This window comes from Panulirus ornatus, chromosome 11 (assembly GCF_036320965.1).
Source record: "Panulirus ornatus isolate Po-2019 chromosome 11, ASM3632096v1, whole genome shotgun sequence".
NCBI lineage: Eukaryota > Metazoa > Arthropoda > Malacostraca > Decapoda > Palinuridae > Panulirus > Panulirus ornatus.
Genome location: NC_092234.1, coordinates 61673982 through 61700356, shown reverse-complemented (window position 1 = coordinate 61700356; position 26375 = coordinate 61673982). Strand labels below are relative to the sequence as shown.

The 26375-nt window shown below is 39.5% G+C and overlaps 1 protein-coding gene across 1 annotated transcript in view; it reads left to right on the top strand.

Annotated features, from left to right (window-relative positions):
• The window catches only part of LOC139751597 (peroxiredoxin-2-like), a 45029-nt gene that overhangs the window by 3565 nt on the left and 15089 nt on the right, over positions 1-26375 (top strand). Inside the window, exon 2 of the mRNA XM_071667197.1 lies at positions 5307-5566. Coding sequence (XP_071523298.1) covers positions 5307-5566 — 260 coding nt within the window. The remainder of the gene's footprint in view (positions 1-5306; positions 5567-26375) is intronic.

Below are 26375 nucleotides of genomic sequence, written 5' to 3'. Positions count from 1 at the left end.
ACAGGTAAAAATTCAAAACTGTTCCATAGATTTTTCAGGCTTAGGGATGCACAGGGATGAGCTAAGACAACAAAAAACTTGCAGGGTAGTGAATAGGTGAAAAGTGTATTCACATTGGAGGAAGCAGTAACCCCAAGTGCAGAGATGAGATGGGAAGGATAACTTGGAAGACATAGAAAATACACATATGTGACCACAAAAGCCTTTTCCACCTCTATATACATTTTTCACAGGCAGTATTTTAGTATTTTTCATTTTTCTCTTGGCCTGGATTACAATCTGAAGACTTCTGGGCATGGAATGATTAAGGTTCCTGAAGTATTCTAGGTCCATGTTTTAGGTCCACAGGGTTTTGATCTGAATAAGATGAGGCACTGATGAGGTGTTGCAGGAAGCAGCTATCTCATCATGCTTTCTGAGCATACAGTGCACCTAGAAATCTCTCATGTAACAACATTTTCCTGCTTCCAGGTGAGAATTTGGGCTCTCCCCTCCTTATAAAGGTAATAGCCAACCAACTTGAAGTACAGGTGGAAGAGATACAGTGTTCAGAAGCAAAATTCCCAATGTAAAATAGCACCTAGGAAAAGTACAGAATATCCTCCCCTCAAGATAGGCCATAGGCACATTGAGGTGGATGCTGGTGCTTACATCATTAGAAGCAATAGTCTCAGTGACCAGATGTGTGAAGATTTCACCCTGAGAGCATCATATGCTTGTCCCTACAATAAACCTTAGCCATGTATTGCCTTTGAAAATGTATGGGAGTAGACAATGTTTTCTTGCGGACACTGTATGTGGTCCTAATAAAGTTTCTTCATTTGTACCCAGCAGTGTTTAGAAACACTGAACAGACAGCATGAAATGCTTAAAATACCATCAGAGAAGGCATATGGTATGCCTACTTTCAGGGAAGGAGATTGGGCTGTTATACTAAACTGCATACCAGTAACATTGGTAAATATCATCTGTAAAATATTGGAAAAGATAATCAGAGAGAAAGTTGATAATCTCTTGGGAAGGAGAAACTACTAGTTTGAGAGATAATATAAGTAGAGAGAAAAGAAGTTATGCATAATAAATCTTCAGGCTTTTATGGTAGATGAGCTGTGTGTTAGACACTGGACATGGAAGTGTAAATTTTGTTCCCATATTGCTAGAAGGCCTTTGACACTTTCCCACATAGGAGGATGGTATAGGAGCTGGATTTTCAGGCAGGCATTATGGAAAGCCTCCTGTTGATCAGAAATTAACTTAGAGGAGGGGGACGGAGGGGTGCATGTTGAGACTTTTTCAAGAGGGTTCATTGTATTTGTGGCATGTCTCAGGGCTTTGACATTAAACTGTTACTGTTTTAAGTAAATAACTTGCCAGAGGAACCAGATTCATTCCTGTGAAGATTTACTGATGATACTGAAGTCATAAGAATAATGAAAAATGATAAGAATCACTTTAGCTTACAAAGGGGCTTAGGCAAGCTCCAAAGTTATTCTGATGTATGGATGTTGAAGTTAAGCCTAACTGAATGCAAATTTATGAAGATGGAACACTGTGAAAGATAGCATCAGTATTACTGTAATTTAGCAGGAAGTGAATCATGTGAAAGGGATATGGGGTCAACATTGCACCCACCTTAATGCTTAAACTATAAGTTTGGAGAATTGTTAAGGACCCTAACTTTAACTGGTTAGCATTAGTATCACATTTAAATCCATGGATAAGATTTTGTATAAACATTTACAATTTACAACAGACCTGAATTAGAATATATATTTAAACTTTTGTATCCTTTTTCTATAGAAATATGAATATTCAATAGAGAAGCTGAAGAGGGCAAATATGATGATACCTGAAATAAGACAGCTGAGATTCAATGAATGATACCTGAAATAAGAGAGCTGAGATTCATTGATAAGTAGAAGCTATAAAGTTGCCCTCTGTGGAAAAGATAAGAATAAGGGGAGACTTGAACTCAACCTTCATTTCTAAACCTATTTGACAGTGTCAGCATTGAACATTTCTTTGAATGATTTCAAAGTAAGAGCAACCAGAGGTCATAGCAAGAAACTTTTTAGAAAAGAAGTAAAGAAGTATTATTACAGAATCAGTTGTGTGAAATTGAATAGCTATGATGAAACTGTGAGTGGAGATGGTATACAAAAGTTTAGAAAGTTGTATGACACTAAAGGTTGAAGGGGATGGTGCCCTGCAAGTGTAGACCTCCATTTCCTTACTTTGAATAATTATGCATAATGGTAACTGGATATATTAGATAATGCTGCAACATTTAAACTTTAAGGTAGAAAGTATAAGATATGTGCTTGACAACTTTCTTCTTATTTTAGATAGGAACAGACTTTTTTTTTAAGATGAACATGGATAACAGAAGCTATCTTTGTTTTTACTCAGGTGAGCTAACTCAGGCTCACTATACCTTCCTAGGATTGGAGTATTACATAAATTTCTTGAAACATATACAGGTTGAACCTCTTTCATCCTGCAACTTTGGGGCCTGGCCATTGCCAGACCACAGAAAATACCGGAAAACAGAAATTGACCCTTAAGGGAACCCCATGTGTAAACATATTCCCGACCCCTAGTCTTGCCAGCTTGTTCCACATACATATTGCTGTTATCAAAAGTAGAACTAGACTTGAAATAGAAAATAATACAACCATTAAATCTTTCAAACAAGGCTTTTATTGTTACATCAGTTCACATCAGAAGTATCCTCAGATGGAGACTCCTCAGTATCTTGGGCAAAAGTGTTTCATGGCATATGATGTCAATACACGGCAGATTCGTTAGCATTATGCACTTGTTCTAGGGTGAAGTTTTCTGCTGCCATTAACTGCAAATTCATCCTCAAACTTTGTCGTAGCTTTGTGACGAGCATTTAGTGTAACAGATGACCATAAGTTGGTAGTTAGCTTTGGTCGACTCTTGTTACTATTGTTATTTAATTGTTTTCGTCAAGGCAGCCAGCCTTTGTTACGTCAGTCCCAGCCAGGCAGCTGGTTCGTGCTTTCTCTCGTACTGTACGTATTGCTGTTGGTTGTTTGATAGAGAATTGGAGTTTTTATAGATTTTTTTTTTAATATGACCTCACACTACAAACTTCCATGTCAGCACTATGCTTTTCCCCTTATACACTGTGTGCTGACGTTCCATGTCTCCAATTAAACTTGTGTAACCATCCTTGCGAATATTCACAGTTGTATTCTACCTATACTTCTCTGTGAAAAATTTTGGCCTGCTCGATAAGCTTACATGTTTATTACATTGGAGCTTAAACCACTACACAAGCACTGTCTAATTTTGTTCTCCTGGCACCTTTCAAAGTTTTCCAAGACTAAACTTTTCTGGCTTTCATTTTCAGCAAAAAACTAAATATAAGAAGGTTAATGGCCGGTTAATTAGCTTGGCTGCATTGTGACCAGATTTTGGCAGCCTTAGCACTGCTAACAGTGCCACCCTGATGGCAGATTCACAGACTAATGGCAGCAGATTCAAAATGTGCCAAACCATGGGAGTTACTGTACAATGAAGTGCTGGACTAGAGAGTTACAACCTGTAGTATAATTTGACTGTGTTGATTGGTTACTTAGGGTTTTCATTGTATGTGTGGAACATAGTGAGGTGCTCAAGGATTAGTGGAATGCAATAAAGGTAAAGGGGGCAAAGGTGAGTGTTCAAACTAGAGGTATAGGTTTGTTGAGTGTTGCTGGTAATTTGTATGAAAGAGGTGATTGAAAGGGTGGAGGCATGTACAGAGCATCAGACTGGGGTAGAACAGTGTGGTTTCAGATGTGTTAGAGGATGTGTAGATCAGGTGTTTGCTGTAAAGATTGTAAGTGAGAAATACTTAGAGCAACAGAACGATTTATATGTGGCTTTTATAGATGTGGAGAAAGCATATGAAATGTTTGACCGAGATGCCTTGTGTAAGTTCTTATAAATATATAGTGTAGAGGGAATGCTGCTAGAAGCAGTGAAAAGTTTTTATCATGAGTTAAAGGTGTGTGTATGAATAGGAAGAGAAGGAAGTTTGTGGTTCCAGGTGAAGGTGTGGTCTCTGGCAGGGGTGTGTAATGCCACCATGGCTATTTAAAATGTAAATGGATGGAGTTGTGAGGGAGATAAATTCAAAGAATGCTGGAGAGAGGTGCCAGTATGAAGCCTGTAGAGGGTGAGGGGGCTGGAGAAATGAGTTATTTGTTGTTTGCTGATGACAGCACTGGTGATGGACTTGAGTGAGAAACCGCTGAAGTTGGTGACTGAGTTTGTGAGAGTGTTTTGAAAGGAGGAAGTTGAGAATGAATACGAATAAAAACAATGTTATCAGCTTTAGCAAGGCAGAGTGACGGGTTAGTTGGGGTGTTAATTTAAATGGAGGAAATTTGGCAGAAGTGAGTGTTTCAGTATATAATGAGACCATGGAAGCAGAAATGAGTCATACAGTAAGTAAGGAAGTGAAGGTTCTGGGAGTACTGATGAATGTTTGGAAAGAGAGGTCATTATCTGGAAGGGTAAAAATGGTTATGTTTGAAGGTATAGTAGTCCCAGTGATGATGTAAGCAGAGCAAGAAGGTGTTAGAAATATAATGTTTGAGGTCATTATGTGGCATAAGGTGGTTTGGTCAAGTATTAAAAGAGTAAGAGAGAGCTGTAGTAGTAAGAAAAGAGTGGTTAAGAGGGCTGAAGAGAGTGGGCTGAAATGGTTTGGATTAATGGAGAGAATGAGTGAGGATAGTTTAACAAGAGGATACTTATGTCAGAAGTGGAGGTGACAAGGAGAAGGGGAAACCAAATTGGAGTTGGAAAGGTAGAGGGAACAAGATTTTGAGTGACACCTGAACATGTAAGAGGGTGAAAGGCTTGCATAGGATATAGTGAATTGGAACAATGTGTCACATGAGGGTCAATGTGTTTCCAGTGGACTGAACCAGGGCGTGTTACAGGGTCGAGGCAAACCATGGAAAGGTGTGTGGGGCTTGGTAATGGATAGGGGGCTATGGTTTCAGTTCATTGCACATGACAGAGAATGGAAGTGAGTGAATGCAGCCTTTCTTCATCTGTTTCTGGGATTACCATACTAACATGGGAAACAGAAAACAGGTATGAAAGAAAAGAAAAAGATACAGTATGGTAAAGATTAACTTTGCAAAGTTTGAAGATGGATAGGTGGGAAAATATTAGTTGATACCAGCAATGCACTTGTGAGAACAACTCATTTTTTTAGGTTACTTGGTTAATGATACTGGAATGGGAAAGAAACATCTTGATTTGTATGATGTTCCCCACAGAGCTCTCAAGATGTTGACCTTCATGTTGGTGCACCCGCTCCACACTTCACATGTGATGCTGTTTTGGACCAGAAGTTTAAGAGAGTTTCACTTGAAGATTATTATGGAAAATTTGTTGTCATCCTATTCTACCCAATGGACTTCACATTTGTGTGCCCAACGGAAATAATGTCCTTTGCTAAGCGGATCAGTGAGTTCCATGCTATTGGATGCGAGGTGTTGGGTTGTTCAACAGATTCCAAATTCACTCACCTTGCATGGTATGATACTTGTTTCATTTTACTATCTGGAAAGAGACCTGATGTCTAATATGGTATTAACTGTGTGATCCATGTCACTCCCATCTCACAAGGCATGAGAGCCATTCTTATTAGCATTCTTTTCCATTGATTGTACCCACACATAATTTTTTTTCATCTCATACCTCTGTCTTTATCCTTTGCTATATTGATTTTTATATATTCTTCACATTTTGTAGCATCTGTTTAGAATTTTTGATCGTGTGTATTTGCTGTAGGTACATGTAAGTTTGTGCTTGTACAGTAAGTTGTGTGCTTTTCATTATTTAAGATATAATCCACTGTAATATAGCCTGTTTGGAAAGTTACATTTTATTGCACATTTGATTTTTTAAAATCTTAGTCACTTTTTAATGTTTTCTTGAAAATGTGTAGCATCTGTACTTTACAGTGAGAACTATGAAATATGGTGCTTACTGAATAAGGAATTGCTCAGCCTTAGCCACACAAGGTACTGTCAAGGGGAATTATATGACTGTTTGAAAGAAAAAATTCATCCTTGGGACCTTGGGCTACTGTTTTTGTCTTCATGCACATACAACCCTTGTTAGCGGTATACAACACATTCTTAAGGAGGAACAAAAAAATTTTGAAAAAAAATTCTGGACAAGTTAAGTGATATTGTATAATTTCCTTTAATTTAATAGATGTGGATTGTCATTTAAATAACATGATTAGGCTACTGGAATCAGAGGGAAGAATTGTTGAAGATGAGAAAATACATGAGCAATTGGATCCTATATTCTAGATACTCACATTTAAGGATGCTATAATCCCAACGCTAATAAGATGGGATGGGGGGAAAGCTAGCTAAGCATGAAATTGTTAGGAAGATACGAATAGGATATTGAAAGATCATTAACTATGTAAGAAGTATGGACATGGTAACATATAATCATATGAACTTAGAATGTGTAAATCTCGCTGAAAAAAAAATGACTATACTGCCAAGGGAGTGGAAGAGAACAAATGTAATTATTGTTTGTGATTACTATTTTATACATGTGTTGCCCCATCTCATAACCTTGCATATATGATCCATGCCTTTACTCCTATACGTATATGTATGCATATGCACACACACCCTAGCCTGTGCCAAGTACCCATTATATTGACCTCACCGTATGGAAGGATGAACAATTGGGTGGACTGTGGACTGGCTGTTGCAACCAGGATTCAAACTCATGTGAGTTTGATACCAGGCAGCCTATGCATGTGTAATGCTCAGTAACTGTTTAGAAAAAGGAAATGGGGAACATATGTTGAGGTACAATAGACTAGTATGTTTCATGAGTATGGTCTTAACATAGTTGAAAAGATTATAGAAAGTGAGATGTTTATTTTCAAGGTAGAAATGCCTTTGTGAGTATAGGAAAAAGTGTATACTAAATTAATTTTCTAGACTTCTATTCAAGGGTAAGTTCTGGTTTAGATAAAAGAGAAGGATGGGTAGATAGTGAGTTCGTGGACTTGTAGAAGGTATTTGACACTGTTTCACACAAGATGTAGGGAAAGTAACCGAGGTTTAAGGCAGACATTAGGAATAGGCTTCTTTGGTAGCTGCTTGATTAATTTTTAGGGGATGACTTGTTATTTTATTAATTTTCAGTAATCCATCAGAGAATTATATTAGCAATTTTATGAACATTTTCTGCTACTTTTTCAGCTTCAAAAGATATATTTTCTAGATCTGGTGTTAAAATTCCTTAAAAAACATACGATTGATAGAGAAAAATGATGATTTACATGAAAAATGTAAAATATATGAAAAAAAATTTTCTCCCATAATCTTTTTTTCATACTTGATTGCTGTTTCCTACATTAGTAGTGTAGCACCAGGAAACAGAGACTCATCCTCTCATACATATACGTATATGCACACACTTGTTCATACTTGCTCACCTTCATCTATTCCCAAGACCACCCCACCCAACAGGAAACAGCACAAAAAAATGCAAGGAAAGAAAAAAGATAACATGTAAATTCTCCCCCATCCCCCACCCAGTCACTGCACCTTGCATCACCAAGATAGTACCAGATAACAGACGAAGAAAGGCTGCATCTGCCCACACTCATTCTCTTGCTATCATGGATAATGCTCCAAAACTGCAGCTCCCTATCCATATCCAGGCCCCACAGACCTCTCCATGGTTTACCCTGTTTGTTTCACATCCCCTGGTTTAGTCCATTAACAGCATGTCGATCCTAGTATACCACATCATTCCAGTTCACCTTATTCCAGGCTCACCTTTCATCCTTCTACATATTCAGGCCTTGATTGCTCAAAATCTTTTCACTCCATCCTTCCATCTCCAGTTTAGTCTCCCAGTTCTCCTAGTTCCCTCCACTTCCAATGCATATATCCTCTTTGTCAACCTTTCCTCACTCATTCTGTCCATTTGTCCAAACCATTTCAACATACCCTTTTCTGCTTTCTCAGCCACACTCTCTTTATTCCCACACATCTCTCTTACCATTTCATTACTTACTTGATCGGACCACTTTCGCCACATAATGTCCTCCAACATTACATCTCCAACTCATTCACCCTCCTCTGCACAACCCTATCTATAGCACATGCCTCGCAACTATATGATATTGTTGGAACTACTTTACTACTATTCTTTCAAACAAACCCATTTTTGCCCTCCGAGATAACGTTCTCTCTTTTCACACATTCTTCATTTCACCCAGAACCATTGCCCCCTCCTCACCCTTTGACTTCTTTCCACTTCCATGGTTCCTTTTGCTTCCAAGTCCTCTCCCAGATATTTAAAACTCTTCTTTTTTCCCAATTTTTCTCCATTTAAACTTACATTCCAACTGACTTGTCCCTTAACCGTGCTAAACCTAATAGCCTTACTTTTATTCACATTCACTCTCAACTTTCTCCTTTCACAAGCTCTGTCACACTTTTTCACCAACTTTTGCAGTTTCTCACTTGAACCAGCCACCAATGCTGTATCATCAGCAAACAACAACTGACTCGCGTGCAAGACCCTCTCATCCCCAGCACACTACACTCTCGCCCTTCTCTTCTCTCACAACTCCATCGGTAAACAAATTAAACAGCCATGGTGACATCACACACCCCTGCGGCAGACCAGCCTTTACTGGGAACCATTCACTCTCCTCTCTTCCTTACACCCTTGATAAAACTTTTCACTGATTCTCACAGCTTACCACCCACACCATACATTCTTGATACCTTCCACGAAGCATTTCTCTCAACCCTATCATATGCCTTCTCCAGATCCCTAAATGCCACATACCAATCTATGTGTTTTTCTAGGTTTTTCTCACTCTTAATTTTAGGGTCAGAAAAGCACCCCAACCCGCTTGATTATTTTGTCTCAATGACTGCATTTGGTTGTCAGGATTTTAGGGTCAGAAAAGTGTGCCAACCGACTTGGGTGTTTTATCTCTTTGACTTCGTTTGGCTGTCGGGATACCCTCAAGCACCACAGGTCTGTACCTGTGTTGATTCTAGGCTCAGAAAAGCTCCCTGACTGACTCGGGTATTTTATTCCAATGATTTCGTTTGGCCGTCGGGATACCCACACTCTCTACAGGTCCATACCTGTGTCAATATTAGTCTCAGAAAAGTGCCCCAACCCACTCAGGTATTTTATCTCAACAACTTTGACCCCCCCAGGATACCCTCAAGCACCTGTGTCATTTTTAGGCTCAGAAAAGTGCCCTGACCAACTCAGGTATTCTGTCTCAGCAACTTCATTCATCCCCAGGATGCCCTGAAGCACCACAGGTCTGTACCTGTGTTGATTTTAGGCTCGGAAAAGTGCCCCAACCCACATAGGTATTTTATCTCAAACTTTGTTCGACCCCCAGGGTACACTCAAGCACCACAGGTCCATATGGACCTGTGTCAATTTTAGGTTGAAAAATGTGCCCTGAATGACTAGTATTTTATCTCAACAGCCTCGTTCAGCCCCCCAGGATGCCCTCAACACCTCTTCTAAAACCACACCGCTTCTCCCCAATCTCATGCTCTGTACATACCTTCACCCCTCTCAGTCAGTACCCTTCCATACAACTTACTAGGTATACTCAACAAACTTACACATCTGTAGTTTGAACACTTGCATTTATCCCTTTTGCCTTTATACAGTGGCATTCTGCATGCATTCTGCAAATATTCAGGCACTTCACTATGATCCATTCGTACATTGAATATCCTTACCAACCAATCAACAACACAGTCACCCCCTTTCTTAATTAATCTAACTGCATTGCCATCTTCATTTCATCTTCCGCAAGGATTTCACCACCTCTTCTCTTTCACCAAACCAGTCTCCGTGACTCTCACTTTGCATACCACTCTGACCAAAGCACCCTACATCTGCCACTCTATCATCAAACACATTTAACAATCCTTCAAAATACTCACTCCATCTCCTCCTCACTTCATTACTACCTGTTATCATTTCCTTTTTGCCCCTTTCTCCAATTTTCCCATTTGCTCTTGTCCCTCATGCACCATTTATTCCTTCCTTAACATCTTTTTATTCTCCCTAAATTTTGATGATGCTCTTTCACCCCAACTCTCATTTGTTCTTTTTTCAACCCCTGCACCTTCCTCTTGACCTCCTGCTGCTTTCTCTTACACATCTCCCAATGATTTGCACTTCTTTCCAGTAAATACCATCCAAACACTTCTTAGGAACTTTACTTCTTCATCCCACCACTCACTACCCTATCTAATATGTCCACCTCCCACCTTTCACATGCTGCATTCATCTCTTGCACATGCCATCACTGCTTACTTAAATACCTCCCATTAGTCATCTACTCACCTTACTTCATTTGCTCACACCTTTTGCCATTCTGCACTCAGTCTCTCCTGGTATTTCTTCACAGAGGTCTCCTTTACAAGCACACTTACTATCACCAGTCTCTTCTCTCTGATATTGTTTCCTCTTTTTCAAAAACTTCTACAAATCTTCACCGTCACTTCAAGATAGTGATCAGACATCCCACCAGCTGCCCCTGTCACCATGTTTACATCCACAAGTCTTTCTTTCACATGCCTATCAATTAATACGTAATCTAATGATGCCCATTGACCATCTCCTACTCCTATCTCTCTTTTTTAAACCTGGTATTCCCAGTCACCAACCTTTTTTCAGCACACAATTCCACAAGCTCTTAACCATTTCCAATCATAACACTGAGTACCCCATATGTACCAATTATACCCTCAAATGCCAAACTACTTACCTTCACATTTAAATCACCCATCACTAATTCCTGGTCACATGCACCAAAACTTCTAACAGTCACTCAGCAGTATCCAAAACCCTGCCTCTCTTGGTATTTCGTCTCATGGCCTGGTGCATGAGCACCAATAATCACCCATCTCTAGCCATCCACATTTAAATTTTACCCACATCAATCTAGAATTTAATTCCTTACACTCTATTGCACAGTACCACAGCTCTTGCTTCAGTAGTAATACTACTCCTTCTAAGCTTAGCTCTTTTCCACTCACCAACCCCTGACTTTACTCCTAACTCATTTCCAAACCATTCAACCCCTTTACCCTTGAGCATGTTTCACTCAGAGCAAGAACATCCAGGTTTCTTTCCTCATACTATTCATCTCTCCTCTCTTCTCATCTTGGTAACATCCTTACAAATTCAGACACCCCAAACTAAGCCTTCAAAAAGGATGAGCACTCCCTACTTGGTTTCTTCTATTTCCTCATTTAGAAATTGAAATACAGGGGGAGGGTTTCTAGCCCTCTGCTCCCACCCCCTTTAATCACCTTCTATGACACATGGGGAATAGGGAAGTAGAATTCTTTCTCCCTTACCTCAAGGATAACCTATCTATCTATTTTTATCTCTGATGCCTGTTCCCTTCAGGAACTCATTCAGGGGGGTGACCACAGCAATAGTTTCCATAACTAGGGAACAACAGTGCTGCTTCATAGCCTTTTGTGCCTCACCCTTAAGAAGCCACTGGCTAAGGGCAACTCTTGTGCAGTGTTTGCAGAGGCTCCTACATAATGTTCCTGACAGACTATGTACTTCTACCTAATGCTTCTGCCAAATGCTCCTGCCTGCTACTTCTGCTTAATGTTTCTGCCTAATGTTCCTGCCTAAATGTTCCTTCCTACTACTTTTATCTACTGCTTCTACCATTTTGCCAAAAGGCAGGGCTAGCGCATAGTATTCACTGCAGCTAATTTAGTTATGAAGAATGAGGTGCGAGTTCAGTGTTATTAAATGTTATGTGTGACTAGGAGAGATTGTATGTTTGTGGACAAAATGCCAGTAGTCCACATGTGGATGAGGTAAAAAGACAAGACAGATACCAGGGTTAGAGGAGTGCAACTTGACAACCAGTGAAGTGCTGGCTCACAACATAGCTGTCACTAACCCTCCCAATTCCCAGGCAGGTAGTACTGGTAATATACCTACCTGGTTGTTGGCTCTTTACCAACTACTGCCTAAATGATGCATAAATCACTCAACTATGCCAGTATAGTACTAAAGTCATAAGTTCAAAGAAAATAGACTAGAACACCAGTGATTTGTGTACAGGAGGTTTGTCTACTGGTAATGGAGTTGGGTGACGGAATTTGGTCGTGTTTCCATCTCCCCATCACCCAGTTATACCTTTTGTGGCATCATAATCACAATCAGTGAAACCCCTCAAACTCAATTCTACTCCCAGAAATTGCTAAAATGGCTTAGATTTATGCATAAGTTGCTGTACTCTTGCAACTCATTATTGCTTTGGAAAAAAGGAAGCATTTTGGAAATCATAACCAACTTATTCTGTAACTTCTGACTATATCACCATAAAGGGAAAAATACATCATATTAGATGCATACTAGTCCGTAGATAATTGACTTAGAAATCAATAACATTACAATGAAAACACAAGAGGCAAATGGCTACTCAATCATTGCATAATCAGTCAGCTGATTGAATGTAAATAAAACTACATGCTGTACTGCTTACTCTCCATTACTTCTGTTTTATATGTGCTTATCAGAGGATATAAAACATCCCTATAGATATCAAACATGAGAAAAAACATTTTAGAAATCATAACCAAGTTATTCTGTAAACCTTACATGTGTCAGCATAAAAGGGAAAATAGATCACAATATATACATACTGTCAGTAGATAGTTGACCAATATATCAGTAACATTACTATTAAAATTCAAGAATTAAATGGCTATTCACTTACTGCATAATCAGTCAGCTGATTGAATGTAACTAAAACTACATGCTGTACAGCTTATACTCTCCATAACTAATGGCTTATATGTTTTTATCAGAGGCAATAAAACATCCTTATTGATATCATAGGAAATATAATTCCAAGCTCAAACATCATAAATATGGACTTTGAATGAAACTAAACACCGACTGTAAAAGCATTTTAGGAACATACTGAAAAATATGTGGCATTTCATAGCATCTCAGAAAATAGTAACTTTATTACTGGATATATCTATAAGATATTAGAAAAGCAAATGGATTTGTATGTAGCATTTATGGATCTGGAGAAGGCATATGATAGAGTTGATAGAGATGCTCTGTGGAAGGTATTAAGAATATATGGTGTGGGAGGCAAGTTGTTAGAAGCAGTGAAAAGTTTTTATCGAGGATGTAAGGCATGTGTACGTGTAGGAAGAGAGGAAAGTGATTGGTTCTCAGTGAATGTAGGTTTGCGGCAGGGGTGTGTGATGTCTCCATGGTTGTTTAATTAGTTTATGGATGGGGTTGTTAGGGAGGTGAATGCAAGAGTTTTGGAAAGAGGGGCAAGTATGAAGTCTGTTGGGGATGAGAGAGCTTAGGAAGTGAGTCAGTTGTTGTTCACTGATGATACAGCGCTGGTGGCTGATTCATGTGAGAAACTGCAGAAGCTGGTGACTGAGTTTGGTAAAGTGTGTGAAAGAAGAAAGTTAAGAGTAAATGTGAATAAGAGCAAGGTTATTAGGTACAGTAGGGTTGAGGGTCAAGTCAATTGGGAGGTGAGTTTGATTGGAGAAAAACTGGAGGAAGTGAAATGTTTTAGATATCTGGGAGTGGATCTGGCAGCGGATGGAACCATGGAAGCGGAAGTGGATCATAGGGTGGGGGAGGGGGCGAAAATTCTGGGAGCCTTGAAGAATGTGTGGAAGTCAAGAACATTATCTCGGAAAGCAAAAATGGGTATGTTTGAAGGAATAGTGGTTCCAACAATGTTGTATGGTTGCGAGGCGTGGGCTATGGATAGAGTTGTGCGCAGGAGGATGGATGTGCTGGAAATGAGATGTTTGAGGACAATGTGTGGTGTGAGGTGGTTTGATCGAGTAAGTAATGTAAGGGTAAGAGAGATGTGTGGAAATAAAAAGAGCGTGGTTGAGAGAGCAGAAGAGGGTGTTTTGAAATGGTTAGGGCACATGGAGAGAATGAGTGAGGAAAGATTGACCAAGAGGATATATGTGTCGGAGGTGGAGGGAACGAGGAGAAGAGGGAGACCAAATTGGAGGTGGAAAGATGGAGTGAAAAAGATTTTGTGTGATCGGGGCCTGAACATGCAGGAGGGTGAAAGGAGGGCAAGGAATAGAGTGAATTGGAGCGATGTGGTATACCGGGGTTGACGTGCTGTCGGTGGATGGAATCAAGGCATGTGAAGCGTCTGGGGTAAACCATGGAAAGCTGTGTAGGTATGTGTATTTGCGTGTGTGGACGTATGTATATACATGTGTATGGGGGTGGGTGGGTTGGGCCATTTCTTTCGTCTGTTTCCTTGCGCTACCTCGCAAACACGGGAGACAGCGACAAAGCAAAAAAAAAAAAAAAAATCACTCTCTTGTAAGCTCCACCCCACCCAGCATATACCCTTCAGAAGCAACACTTCCTTGACAAACATTAGTCATTTACACTTCCCATCTATGCATTGGATATCAGGCATCAATATGACACCGCAAAAACCATTTCATCATATCACAAGACCCTTTATGCCCACAATGCAACTTGCACAACAAAACAACAAAGACACATAACATTTACTATATATGTTTTTGCCCTGCACTCACCACACGTACACATATCACTACACTTTATGACCTTTGGTCCCGACCACATAAAAATAGAAAGGAATTCTGGTACAGGAAGTAAGTAGAATATATTATAACATTCACTAATACATTGAATTGGTAAAATCAGCCTCAGTTTGGAGATCAGTTCAACTTGTGGTCATCAGTTGGTCTCTATATGTATACAAACAGTGAATTTGGTGTTATTCACAGATGGCAGCATGCAAAGGGGTATGTTATGCTTTTCAAGGATGTTTGGGGTATTTCTGCTGGTTGCATTTGAAAGGAAATTTTTGTAAACCATTGAGTAAATCCAGTTGTCATTGTCAACAGGAATAAATGTTTGAGTGCATATATGTCTGCTTGATGTAGGAAAATGGGTTAAGAACAGTGTGATTGGAAGAGTGCAGATGACATATGGGTTGGAGTCACCAGTGGCGTACCACAGGGCTCGGGTATAGGGCTGCTATTATTCTTGCCCTACATAAATGACTTGCCAGGATTGGAATCATGCTTGGTTATGTCTGTGCTTGAAGCTAATGTTACAGGAGAAGTAAGGAATAACTAGGATTGCATCAGCTTGTAAAGGGATTTAGACAAGCACTAGAGTTGGTCAGATGCATGTTTGATGAAATTCAGACCAAGCAAACCCAAGTAACAAAGGTGGGACACAATGAAACAAGGCTTAGATATTATCATAATCTACCAAGAAACAAGGTACATGAAAATGTGTGTAAAAGAGATCTGGGGGTCGACATAGTACTAAGACCTTATCTGGAACACCACATTAAGAGCATTGTTAAGGAAGCTAATTATCTACTGATTAATAATAGCATTTTATTTACATACATGAATAAGATGTTTCATGAACTGTTTACAGCATATATTTCATCTAAGAGTTATGTTTCACATTTGGCAACTGCACAAAAAGAATCTTAAGGATCTCATAGAGAAGATCCTAAAGACACAACAAAGATGGTACAGTATTTTCAAATAGAGAGCTGAATTACAGAGATATCGGGCTATAGGTTTGCCCATGATGGAAAAAAGAAAACCATGGGAAGACCACTGGAAATTGCTTTTTTCTTTATGAAGTTGATGGTGCTCTTAGGGAACACTTCTTTCAGAGATGCAAAGAAAGAGCATCAAAAGGTTATAGTATGAAACTTGAAAGAAAATATGTATTTAATATTAAGATGCTTATGACAGAGAATAAGCTAAGTAATGAAACCAGACAATATGCAAGTTTTGAAAAATTTAAGGAAAGGGGCCCTGTGAGTATAGAGTTCCCTCCCTTTTCTTTATGAATTGGTTACTACTGTACTGAAACACATTGTTATTCAGAAAGTCAATGGAAGCAAGATTACTCTTAGTTACTCTTAGCAGAGTAGAATAGTGCAAACATCACCTTTCTTTACAAAGAAAATAAGGATATACTGTAACTCAAATTTGCAGGCTGGTATTTCTGAAGACCAAAGTTTGTTATAGACTGCTTTATAGTATGCTAGAGAAGTTGATAAGGAAGCAACTAGGTGAAGACTCGAAAAGGAGGTGCTGTCTAAGTGAGAGACAGTAAAAGGCTCTGATGGAAGTATTTATGCAATATTTATTTTATGAATTCATTGGGAATGAGCACCAGCCTACACAAAGATTATGGGTAGACTGTGACAGAGTGTCAGAAAGCTTCACACACACACTGCACCACATAAAACTTTAATCAAGAAATTAGAGCTATAAAAAGATGTGAGAGGGGGAGCTCCAATGAATCAAGATCTACCCAGGTGTTACAAAAATGCTTGTTGAGGCTTCCTCAGTTACCATTTAAGTAATAAGTGGAGTTCAAAAGGGCTTGGTCTTAAGGCCTAGTCTGTTGCTAGTCTATATAAAGGACTTGCTAGAAATACTGGAATCATACCCTTTTATATTTGTGGATGAACCTAAAACTGTGAGAAATAAGGAATGTTCAGAAGTGGCTGATAAAGTTCAGACAAACAAACTGTAAGATGATGAAGATGCAACAGAGTAAGGGAAGATCTTAGTATAACAACTAGGTGGCAGCAATCAGATTGTGAAAGGGACTTGAAGTTTATATAATACAAAGAATATTCTTAGAATTTCATGAGGGGAATTGTTAAGGAGCCATTTTTTTTTCATACATACTCACTATTTCCTGCATCAGCTAGGTAGTGTCAGGAAATGACAAAGAGATGGCCTCATATGCTCACATTCACGCTTTAGCCATCATGTCTGATGCCCTGAAACCAGAGCCTCCTATACACAACCATGCCCCACATTGCTTGCCATGGTTTTCCCTGACTGCTTCAAATGCTTTAGTTCAGCCCATTGATAGCATGTTATCCCATGTGAATTACATTACTCTAGTGCATTCTGTCCCGCATCTGTCCCTTGAACATGTCTCACCCTTCTGCTCGTTCATGCCTCAGACTTTCAAAGCAACTTGAGCTTCATCCTTTCACCTCCCACCAGGTTTCCCTTCTTTCCTTGTTCCCTCCATTTCTGACATGTATACTTTCTTAGTCATCTCCCCCTCGTACATCCTTTCCATATCCCAGGGGATAGGGGCAAATAGATACTTCCTGTGTATTCCCTGCATGTTGAAGAAGGCAGTTAAGAGGGGCATAAGTAGGGGGGTTGGAAACCCTTCCCATATTTCACTTTCTAAAAGTTGTAACAGAAGGAGCCAAAGAACTACTACCCATCCTTCTCAAAGGCTAAAGCTTGAGTGTCTTAAGGTTTTTGGATGTAACCAAGATGAGAAGAAAGGAGAAACAAGTAGTGTATTTGAGGAAAGTAATCTGGATGTTCTAACTCTGAGTGAAACATAGCTCAATGGTAAAGGGGAAGAATGGTATGGGAAAGTCTTAAGGTTAGGGGTTAGTAGGAAGGTGAGAGCTAAGGATGGGGTAGCACTCTTGGTTGAATGAGAAGTTGCGGGAATGCTTGAAAGAGTGTAAGGTAATGAGTTCCAGACTGATGTGGGTAAAAATGAAAGTGGATTGCAAGAGATGGGTAATTATTACTCATTATGCACCTGACCAAAAGAAGAACGATAAAGAGAGGCAAGTATTTTGGGAGCAGCTGAGTGATTGTGTTAGCAGTGTTGATGGAAGAGACCAGATAGTAGTGATAGGGGATTTTTGTGTGAAAGTGGATAATAAGGCAGTTTAAGATATAACTGGCGAGCATAGGGTATTTGTTATGGTGAATAGAAGAGGTAAATAGCTTTTGGAGCTGTGTGCTGAAAATGGAAAGGTGATTAGGGATACTTAGCTTAGAAAGGACATACAGATGCTCCTTGACTTATGATGGGGCTACATTCCAATAAACCTATTGTCAGTGGAAAATACCGTTAATACTGTAAACCCTTGTTTTAATGGACTAATCAGGAGAGGGGGTTTCTGTTAATCTTGAAAATCTGTTAAATCAAGAATGTAACCTATGGGCCATTTTTTTTATACAATATACGGTAATACAGTGTACAGTTCACGTGCTCTCTTTGAACTCCTCTATCACTTAATGCCAATTTGAATTCTAAGGATTGCAGAATTATTTAATAAGTAAAGTCAGTTCTCTGTATACAACCTGACCGCATGGTAGCTTGAGGCCGACTGAGACTGACACAAAGCAAGTATACCCAGCGCTCCCATAAACAAGTGCGATATGAAAAGCACATGATGCAGTGTTTGAGATTATTTATTCTTTGAATTATTATTAATTAATGTATTTTTATTTGCCTGATCTGTTAAATTCGAAATTCATTAAATCAAGGGTTTCTGTACTATACATCTAACCTACCAAACATCATAGCTTAGCCTAGCATACCTTAAATGTTCTCAGAATGCTTACATTAGCCTACAGGTGGACAAAATCATCTAACACAAAATCTATTTTATAATAAAGTATGGAATATCTCACCATCATATAGTCAGAAAATCGTAAATTGAACCATTGTAAGTCGGCTGTCATCTGTACGTAAATTTGTAAGTGAATAGGAAGGAGGGTAAGCAGGTAAAATTGAACTGCATGCCAATTGATAGATATGCAAAAAAGAGACTGTTGGATGTGAATGGAGCAGCTGGTGGGATGTCTGATCACTACTTGTTAGAAATGAGGGTGAAGATATGTTGAGGTTTTCAGAAAAGAGGAAATGATATGGATGAGATGAGGGTGATGAAAGTAAGCAAGCTTTGAAAAGAGATTTGTGTGACAGACACCAGGAGAAAGTGAGTGTTGATGCAAGATATGAGAGTAAATGAAGCAAGGGGGTGGGTTAGGAATGGGAAATATTTAGGAAAGCAGTGTTAGCATGTGCAAGAAAAGTGTGCAGTGTGGAAAGTGGGAGATGGGCAGGCAGGAATGTGTATTGAGTGGTGGGATGACAAAATTGCTAGTGAAAGAGAGAACAGAGGTGTACGGGCAGTACATAAAGGAAAGGAGTGCAAGTGATTGGGAGATGTACAAGAGAAAACAGCAGGAGGTCAAGAGGAAAGTGTAGGGACTAAATTAGAGGATGAATGAAAGTTAGGGTAGGTATAAACAAACTTCATGAAGAATGAAATTATGTTTTGGAAGGAGGTTAATAATATGAAAAAAGCAAGAGAACAAATGGTAAATGCCCTACACCACAATATTGATTCACTTTCCCTCTTCCATGGGTATTACTTTGGTTTTTGCTCCCAAGATCTGGCTGTTTGTATTCCCCACAACTAGCTAGACCATGCAATACTCAGCAAGCTGCTGCACTACATGATTAGCAACTCATGGGTGGGCCATTTTGATAACTGTTTCTTTACCTATACCTTGAAGCTCTGGAATTTTCTACCCTTTCACATCTTTCCCAATAACTATGAGTTGGTGCATTTTAAGGCAGGTTTTTCACTTTCTCCAAAATTTGGAAATACTTTCCCTTGTCTTTTGTTTTTCCCTCTCATAATCCTCTCAGTATTTCAATTAAGGCCCAGTCTTGATTTGGACTTTTGTCTGTGACTGGAGTCTCCAACATAAAGAAAAAAATGGGGAAGTGGCAACAGGCAGTCTTGAGGTGATGAAATGAAGTTAGTACTTTGAAGGATTATTGAATTCATTTGATGATAGGGTGGCAGATGTAGGGTGTTTGGCTTAGGGAGGTATGCAAAGTGAGAGTCATGACAAGTAGTTTGGTGAAAAGAGAAGTGGTAAAAACTATGCTAAAGATTAAGTGTGGCAAAATTGGATGGAGTGTATGGTATTGCTGTATTCTTAAGAAATTGTTGTTGACTGGTGCATGAGGATTGGCAGGATGGATGTGTATAGTGCCATTGTATAAAGCCAAGGGGTACAAAGGTGAATGTTCAAATTACAGAGGTGTAAATTTTTTAAGCGCACCTGGTAAATTGTATGGAAGAGTGTTGGCATGCACAGAGCATCAGCCTGGGAAGGGAGCACTATAGTTTCAGGAGTGTAGGGGATATATGATCCGATCATGTGTTTCCTTTGAAGAATGTGTATGAGAAATATTTAGAGAAGCTGAAGGGTTTTTATTTGGCATTTATGGAAAACACTTCATTGGGTAAATGGGAGGGTGTTACGAGTATATGGTGTGGGAGGAAAGCTGTTAAAAGTAGTAAGCAGCATTGATCAAGAGAGTGAGGCATGTGTGCAGGTAGGTAGAGAGGGTGAATGGTTCCAGGTGAAGATGGGTCTGCACCAAGGGTGTTTGATATCATTATGGCTCTTTGATTTGTGTATGGATGGGCTATTGAGGAAGGTACATGCAAGGGTCTAGGAGAAAGGGGGTGCATATGCAGCCTGTTGAGGGAGATAGGGGCCTTGGAGGTGAATCAGTTGCTTTTAGCTGATGACACATCATTGATGGCATATTTGAGTGAGTGACTGCAGATGTTGGTGTCTGAGTCTGGGAAAGTGTGTGAAAGGAGAAAGCTAAGAGTAGATGTGAATAAAAGCAAGGTTATTAGGTTTAGCAGTGCAGAGACTGGTTACTTGTGAGTTCAGGTTGTGAAAACTTGAAGGAAGTAAAGCGTTTTAGTCATGTAAAGTGGACATGGCAGCAAGTGGAATCATGGAAGTTAAGGTGAGTCATACTTTAGGTGAGGGGATGAAAGTTCTGGGAGCATTGAGAGATGTGTGAAAGGAGAGGTCATAGTATGGATAGGTTGAAATAGGTATGTTTGAAGATAAGGTACTCCCGACAGTGTTGTACGGATGCAAGGCATGGGCTGTAGATGGGAATATATGAAAGAAGGTGGTTGTAATGGAAATTAAATGTTTGAGGACAACATGTGGTGTGAGGAGGGTTGATTGAGTAAGTAATTATAGGGTAAAAGAGAGAGGTTTCAGTATGTCGAATATGCCCGAGAGAGCTAAAGTTAGTCTGCTAAAATGGGTTGGACATATGGAGAGAATGAGTAAGGAGAAGTTGACAGAGAGGATATATCTGTCTGACATGGTGGGGACAAGGAGAATGGGGATACTGAATTGGATTTTAAGTGCTCTGGGCATGAACATGCAGGAGGGTGAAAGGCATGCATGGGATAGAGTGAATTGGAGCATTGTGGTACTCAGGGGGTGACTATGTCATTGAGTTGAACCAGGGCCTACGAGACAGAGAAATCCACGGAAAGGTTTGTGAGTCCTTGTTGTTTATAGGGGGCTGAGGTTTTTGTGCATTAAACAGGACAGCTAGAGAATGAAGGTGAGTGAGAGAACTTTTATTTATTTGTTCTTGGTGGTACTTTACTAACCTGGGAAATGGTGAGCAAGTATGAAAAAAAATAATACCATACCTTATCTTCCTGCCCCAAAGTTCCTTCTGTCCTTAAAAAGCTCCTGCAGCACTCAGGAAGCTGGCCATATCCACCAATTGGAGCCACAAGTCCTAAAGTGGTGTGATATTGTATGTGCATTTATGTGCAGAGAGTGCAGGGTAGTTAAATAGTAAGTGCCTGGTGTCGTCTTCATGGTAATTGAAACATGGGGATGAAGGGTCTTAGGACATATTATGATAGTGTTTGTAGTGTTGCTGTGATGGGTGCCAACTAGAGCATAAATCGAGAATGTGGTTTCTGATGGATATGTCTGTTGGGTTGGAGTTTAAGGCTGAGTTGGGAGACTGGTTATTCATTGCTGGTTTTATTTCAGTGTGTGTTTTTAGTTATTATATTTTCTGGTTGAGGAGGGATCTGTGAGTAGAGGTTATTGGTTAATGAGGCAAAGATAAGCTCTTCATATCTGTTTAGGGGTTGGCTGTTAGTTGTGGTGTTAGTGGTGGTTTGGGTTAGTGGGGGGTGGGGTTGGACTAGTTAATACGCATGGAATACAGTGCTGACCATATTGAGGTGAGGCTCTATTAGGAGGATATTTGTTTCATTTGTTGAGTGTTTGTAGTTGCTAGACACCCAGTGATTGTTCACAGTGCACTATTTTGTGTGGCTGCACAGCTTGTAAATCAAAGAAACCAAATTGGACACAACCATTCACCATCAGTAGAAATTATAGAACAAATCCAAACTGTAAATAGAGCCATTACTAAGTTATTCACTGAAAGACATACTGAAACCTGGCACTCCTTCCTCAGTATAATGATTCACAAGACCTACATCAACCAACTGTGGCGCACTGTGAACAAAATACACTTATCGCACTAGTCTACCACCTACTCATAAAGCACTCCTGACCCATTCCAGTGAAATCCCTTCTCTCAAAGAACACACATATCACATATATACTCATGAGACACAGCGCAGAAATCAGCAGCATATCAGCAGCACCCCTAAAGAGGATAGTCATGTATGAGGTACACAAAATCCATCCAGAAACAACTGCTCACCCATTGATGCAAGCAATATTGTTAAGACCTTAAAGAACTCTCTGCTATAGGCTCTGACAACATACTGAACTTTCACATAAAACACTATGGCCCATTTGCAGTTCAAGCACTCAGATATCTTCAGCTACTTTTGGCAATGAAAAAACCTTAACAAATGGAAAGTTGTCAACATAATACCAGTTCTGAAACCCTCCAAAACACCCAACTCCCCTTCACCCTACTGCTTGCTAGAATAGATAGAGCTGCAGACTACAAAAAAATATTGCACTTGGAACAATCACAGGCTGCCTATGTCAAAGCTGCAACCACACATAGAAGTGCACTCAGATCAAACATTGGCTTTTAGCAACTACAAACACTCAGTAACTTCACAAAGAAGCAAAGATCCTCCCAATACAGTACAGTGCCACCTCAACATGCTTAGCATTTAAATCTATGGAACAGCACTAGACCCTCCCCACCCCAACCACTCTAAAACTTTTTTTTTTTTTTACCAGACAACCCAGTCATGGGCCAATCAAGCCTCCTGTTGTCTGTCTTTCTCATGTAAACTTATGTAAACCCCTTAGTTGAAATAAAACAATTACCCATGCATCACACTGATAATCTCTTCTCACACATCCCCTCACCCCCAACAAGTATAATGCTGACAGAACGCATACACTCTTAAATAATACAACAGGCTCATTCAACCTCTTGACTCAGTCTTAAATGCCACCTAACCAGATATACATCCATAAGAAACCACACTCTCCAGACAAACACAAGTCACACTCTCCTGCTTATGCTTTTCATGTATAGAAGATATCTGTAAGTGCTTGGATTGTAACTGGGGCAAAGTATTTTATGTGTAAGTTTGATATGTTATTAGGATCCATTGCTAGGGGGTTCTTCAAGGTTTTGATTATACTGATTATATCATTGGTAGTGAAGAGTGGATGAGCAGTTGTTTTTAGATTTTGTACAGGTTTTTTGTAACTTTACTGTTCTGGGGTGTGGTTGGTTTGTGGCTGATAAATTAACCCATTAAAGGCGGGCAACATGACCTAATGTTTGAATGGTAGAAGCTGGACAACGTTACGTAACATTGGGCTATTTTGCGTCATAATTCTATTTTGGATTTTGGTGATGTGGCATCACTGTCATCTACTATCATGATCTTTGTTTACCCATTCCTGTAAACAGCTACCCTTGCTCATCCATCCATGGCCAGAGTCAGTATTAGCTGTTATCTAACATTAGTACAGTAGTAGGCGGACAATGTTACATAACGTTAGGCCCTTTTGTGTTGTAATTTTATGGTGAAAGTGGGTGGTGTGGCATCTCTGTTATGTAAATAGATGCACATAGCAGGTGTAAATGAATGCATAAATGATAAATTTAATGTAAAACAAAAGTTATCGCAGAGTCCCCAAGGCACGCATGATAAGCTGCTCACCCCTGGATCATCCCGCACTACTCCTTCCCTCCTCTCACAGCCAGCTGTGATGCAGTATCATGTAACTGATACCTCTTAGTTTTGTTTTTCATTCAATTTTATCTATTTATGTAAGTATTGGCTTATTCCATGATACTTTATTGTTACTAAAATATGCTGCCTTACACAGATATATGAAAAATATGTTGCCTGACTTTAAGGCGTTAAGGAGTGTCTCATGAGTCAGTTTGTTTGCTCTTTGGGAGAAGGGATTTCATTTAAGTGGGTCAGGAGTGCTTCATGAGTGAGGCTGGGTTGTAGTGATAAATGTAGATCTTCTTTAGATTTTATAAGAGTGTAATTACTTATTTTTACTGTATGAGGAGAGTGTTTTACACTTGTGGGGCCCCTTCTCTTAAACATTTTCGTTTATCATATATCTTAAATTGTGTATCTGCATTAACCATGTTCTCTGTCAGTCTTTCCCATTCTTGTACTATGAAAGTACCTTTTTACATCTTTTTTACTAAGTTTTTTACGTAAGTCCATATTTCTTCTGGTTGTTGTATCCCTACATCTCTCAAAGAACTGTTCACTGGCCACTTCGTTGATCTTTTTTAAAAAACTTAGAGCAGGGGTACTCAGTTATTGGACTGAGGGCCAGATCCACACTGCAGTGAGCTATGGTGCAAATTTCAGCCTCTCCCCCCTCTTTAGTTCAACTTGCTCATGGTTTTCTTTTAGTTTGTCTGTTATTGTTAGCATTTTATAAAATTATCTTCTATATTAACTTAAGGTAGGGTTGTGCAGAGGAGGGTGGATGTGTTGGAAATGAGATGTTTGAGGACAATATGTGGTTTGAGGTGGTTTGATCGAGTAAGTAATGAAAGGGTAAGAGAGATGTGAGGTAATAAAATGAGTGTGGTTGAGAGAGCAGAAGAGGGTGTATTGAAATGGTTTGGTCACATGGAGAGAATGAGAGAGGAAAGATTGACAAAGAGGATGTATGTGTCAGAGGTGAAGGGAACAAGGAGAATTGGGAGACCAAATTGGAGGTGGAAGGATGGAGTGAAAAAGATTTTGAGCGATCGGGGCCTGAACATGCAGGGGGGTGAAAGGCGTGCGAGGAATAGAGTGAATTGGAACGATGTGGTATACCAGGATTGATGTGCTGTCAGTGGATTGTACCAGGGCATGTGAAGCATCTGGGGTAAACCGTGGAAAGTTTTATGGGGCCTGGATTTGGAAAGGGAGCTGTGGTTTCGGTGCATTATACATGACAGCTAGAGACTGAGTGTGAATGAATGTAGCCTTTGGTGTCTTTTCCTAGCGCTACCTCGCGCATGTGCAGGGGAAGGGGGGTGTCATTTCATGTGTGGTGGGGTGGCGAAGGGAATGAATAAAAGCAGCAAGTATGAATTATGTACATGCGTATATATGTATATGTCTGTATATGTATATATATGTATATGTTGAAATGTATTGGTATGTATATGTGCGTGTGTGGACACGTATGTATATACATGTGTATGTGGGTGGGTTGGGCCATTCTTTCCTCTTTTTCCTTGTGCTACCTCGCTAATGCGGGAGACAGTGACAAAGTATAATAGAATAGAAAAGAAATGATTAAGATAATTTTTCCACTATTTTGAGAACCATCATAAGCATGAAATAAACTGTGTACTCTTATTTATTTATACATGTACTCCTATTTATTTTTTGCTGCGTTATTTTAGATGAAGCTTTTCATCTGGTCCTTTGCCAGACCCTAACATAGAGGCTGCGATCATGTCACTCCTCATTCCTGTCTCTTCCAAGAAGGTCAAATTTACTTACACAGACACAGACACACACACTGGTGTAATCAGACTTCATGTACATGAATTATCACTGCAAATGTAAAGTCAGCTTTGGCAAGAGTGTCATAGGAAGTACATTCCAAAGAGTTTTTCATTCCAAATTAGTGAGTGAATTCACACACATATACACAAGGGGGGGGGGGTTATAGTAGAGCATGAATGAGCTCCTGAATGGTATATGCATTAGATATTTAGTTTAAGAGTGGCAAATTGTTTGAGTTTAAATGGGTTTGGGAGTTCAAATTTAATGGAGTATTGCCAACTTGAGTGAATCAAGATATTTTCTTTCTTTTTTTATCCTTTTAAGGAGATACAATTTGTAAGAGAGTGAGTGCAGTATGTTAGTGTATGAAAGTGCAGCTTGCTAAAGGGAAGTGATATTTTGATTTTTAATGTAACCAAAATGCAACACTTTGGCAGTTAAACATCTAAATTCTCCTCAAATCATAGAATGATATATTCTAGTAAGCTTCGTCACTGCTCCTAGTATAACTTTAGAGGATGATTTAAGACCTCTAACACTGCCTAAACCAGAAATAGCTGTTATGGACTCACTAACAGGAATGTAACAAAATCAGTCAGTC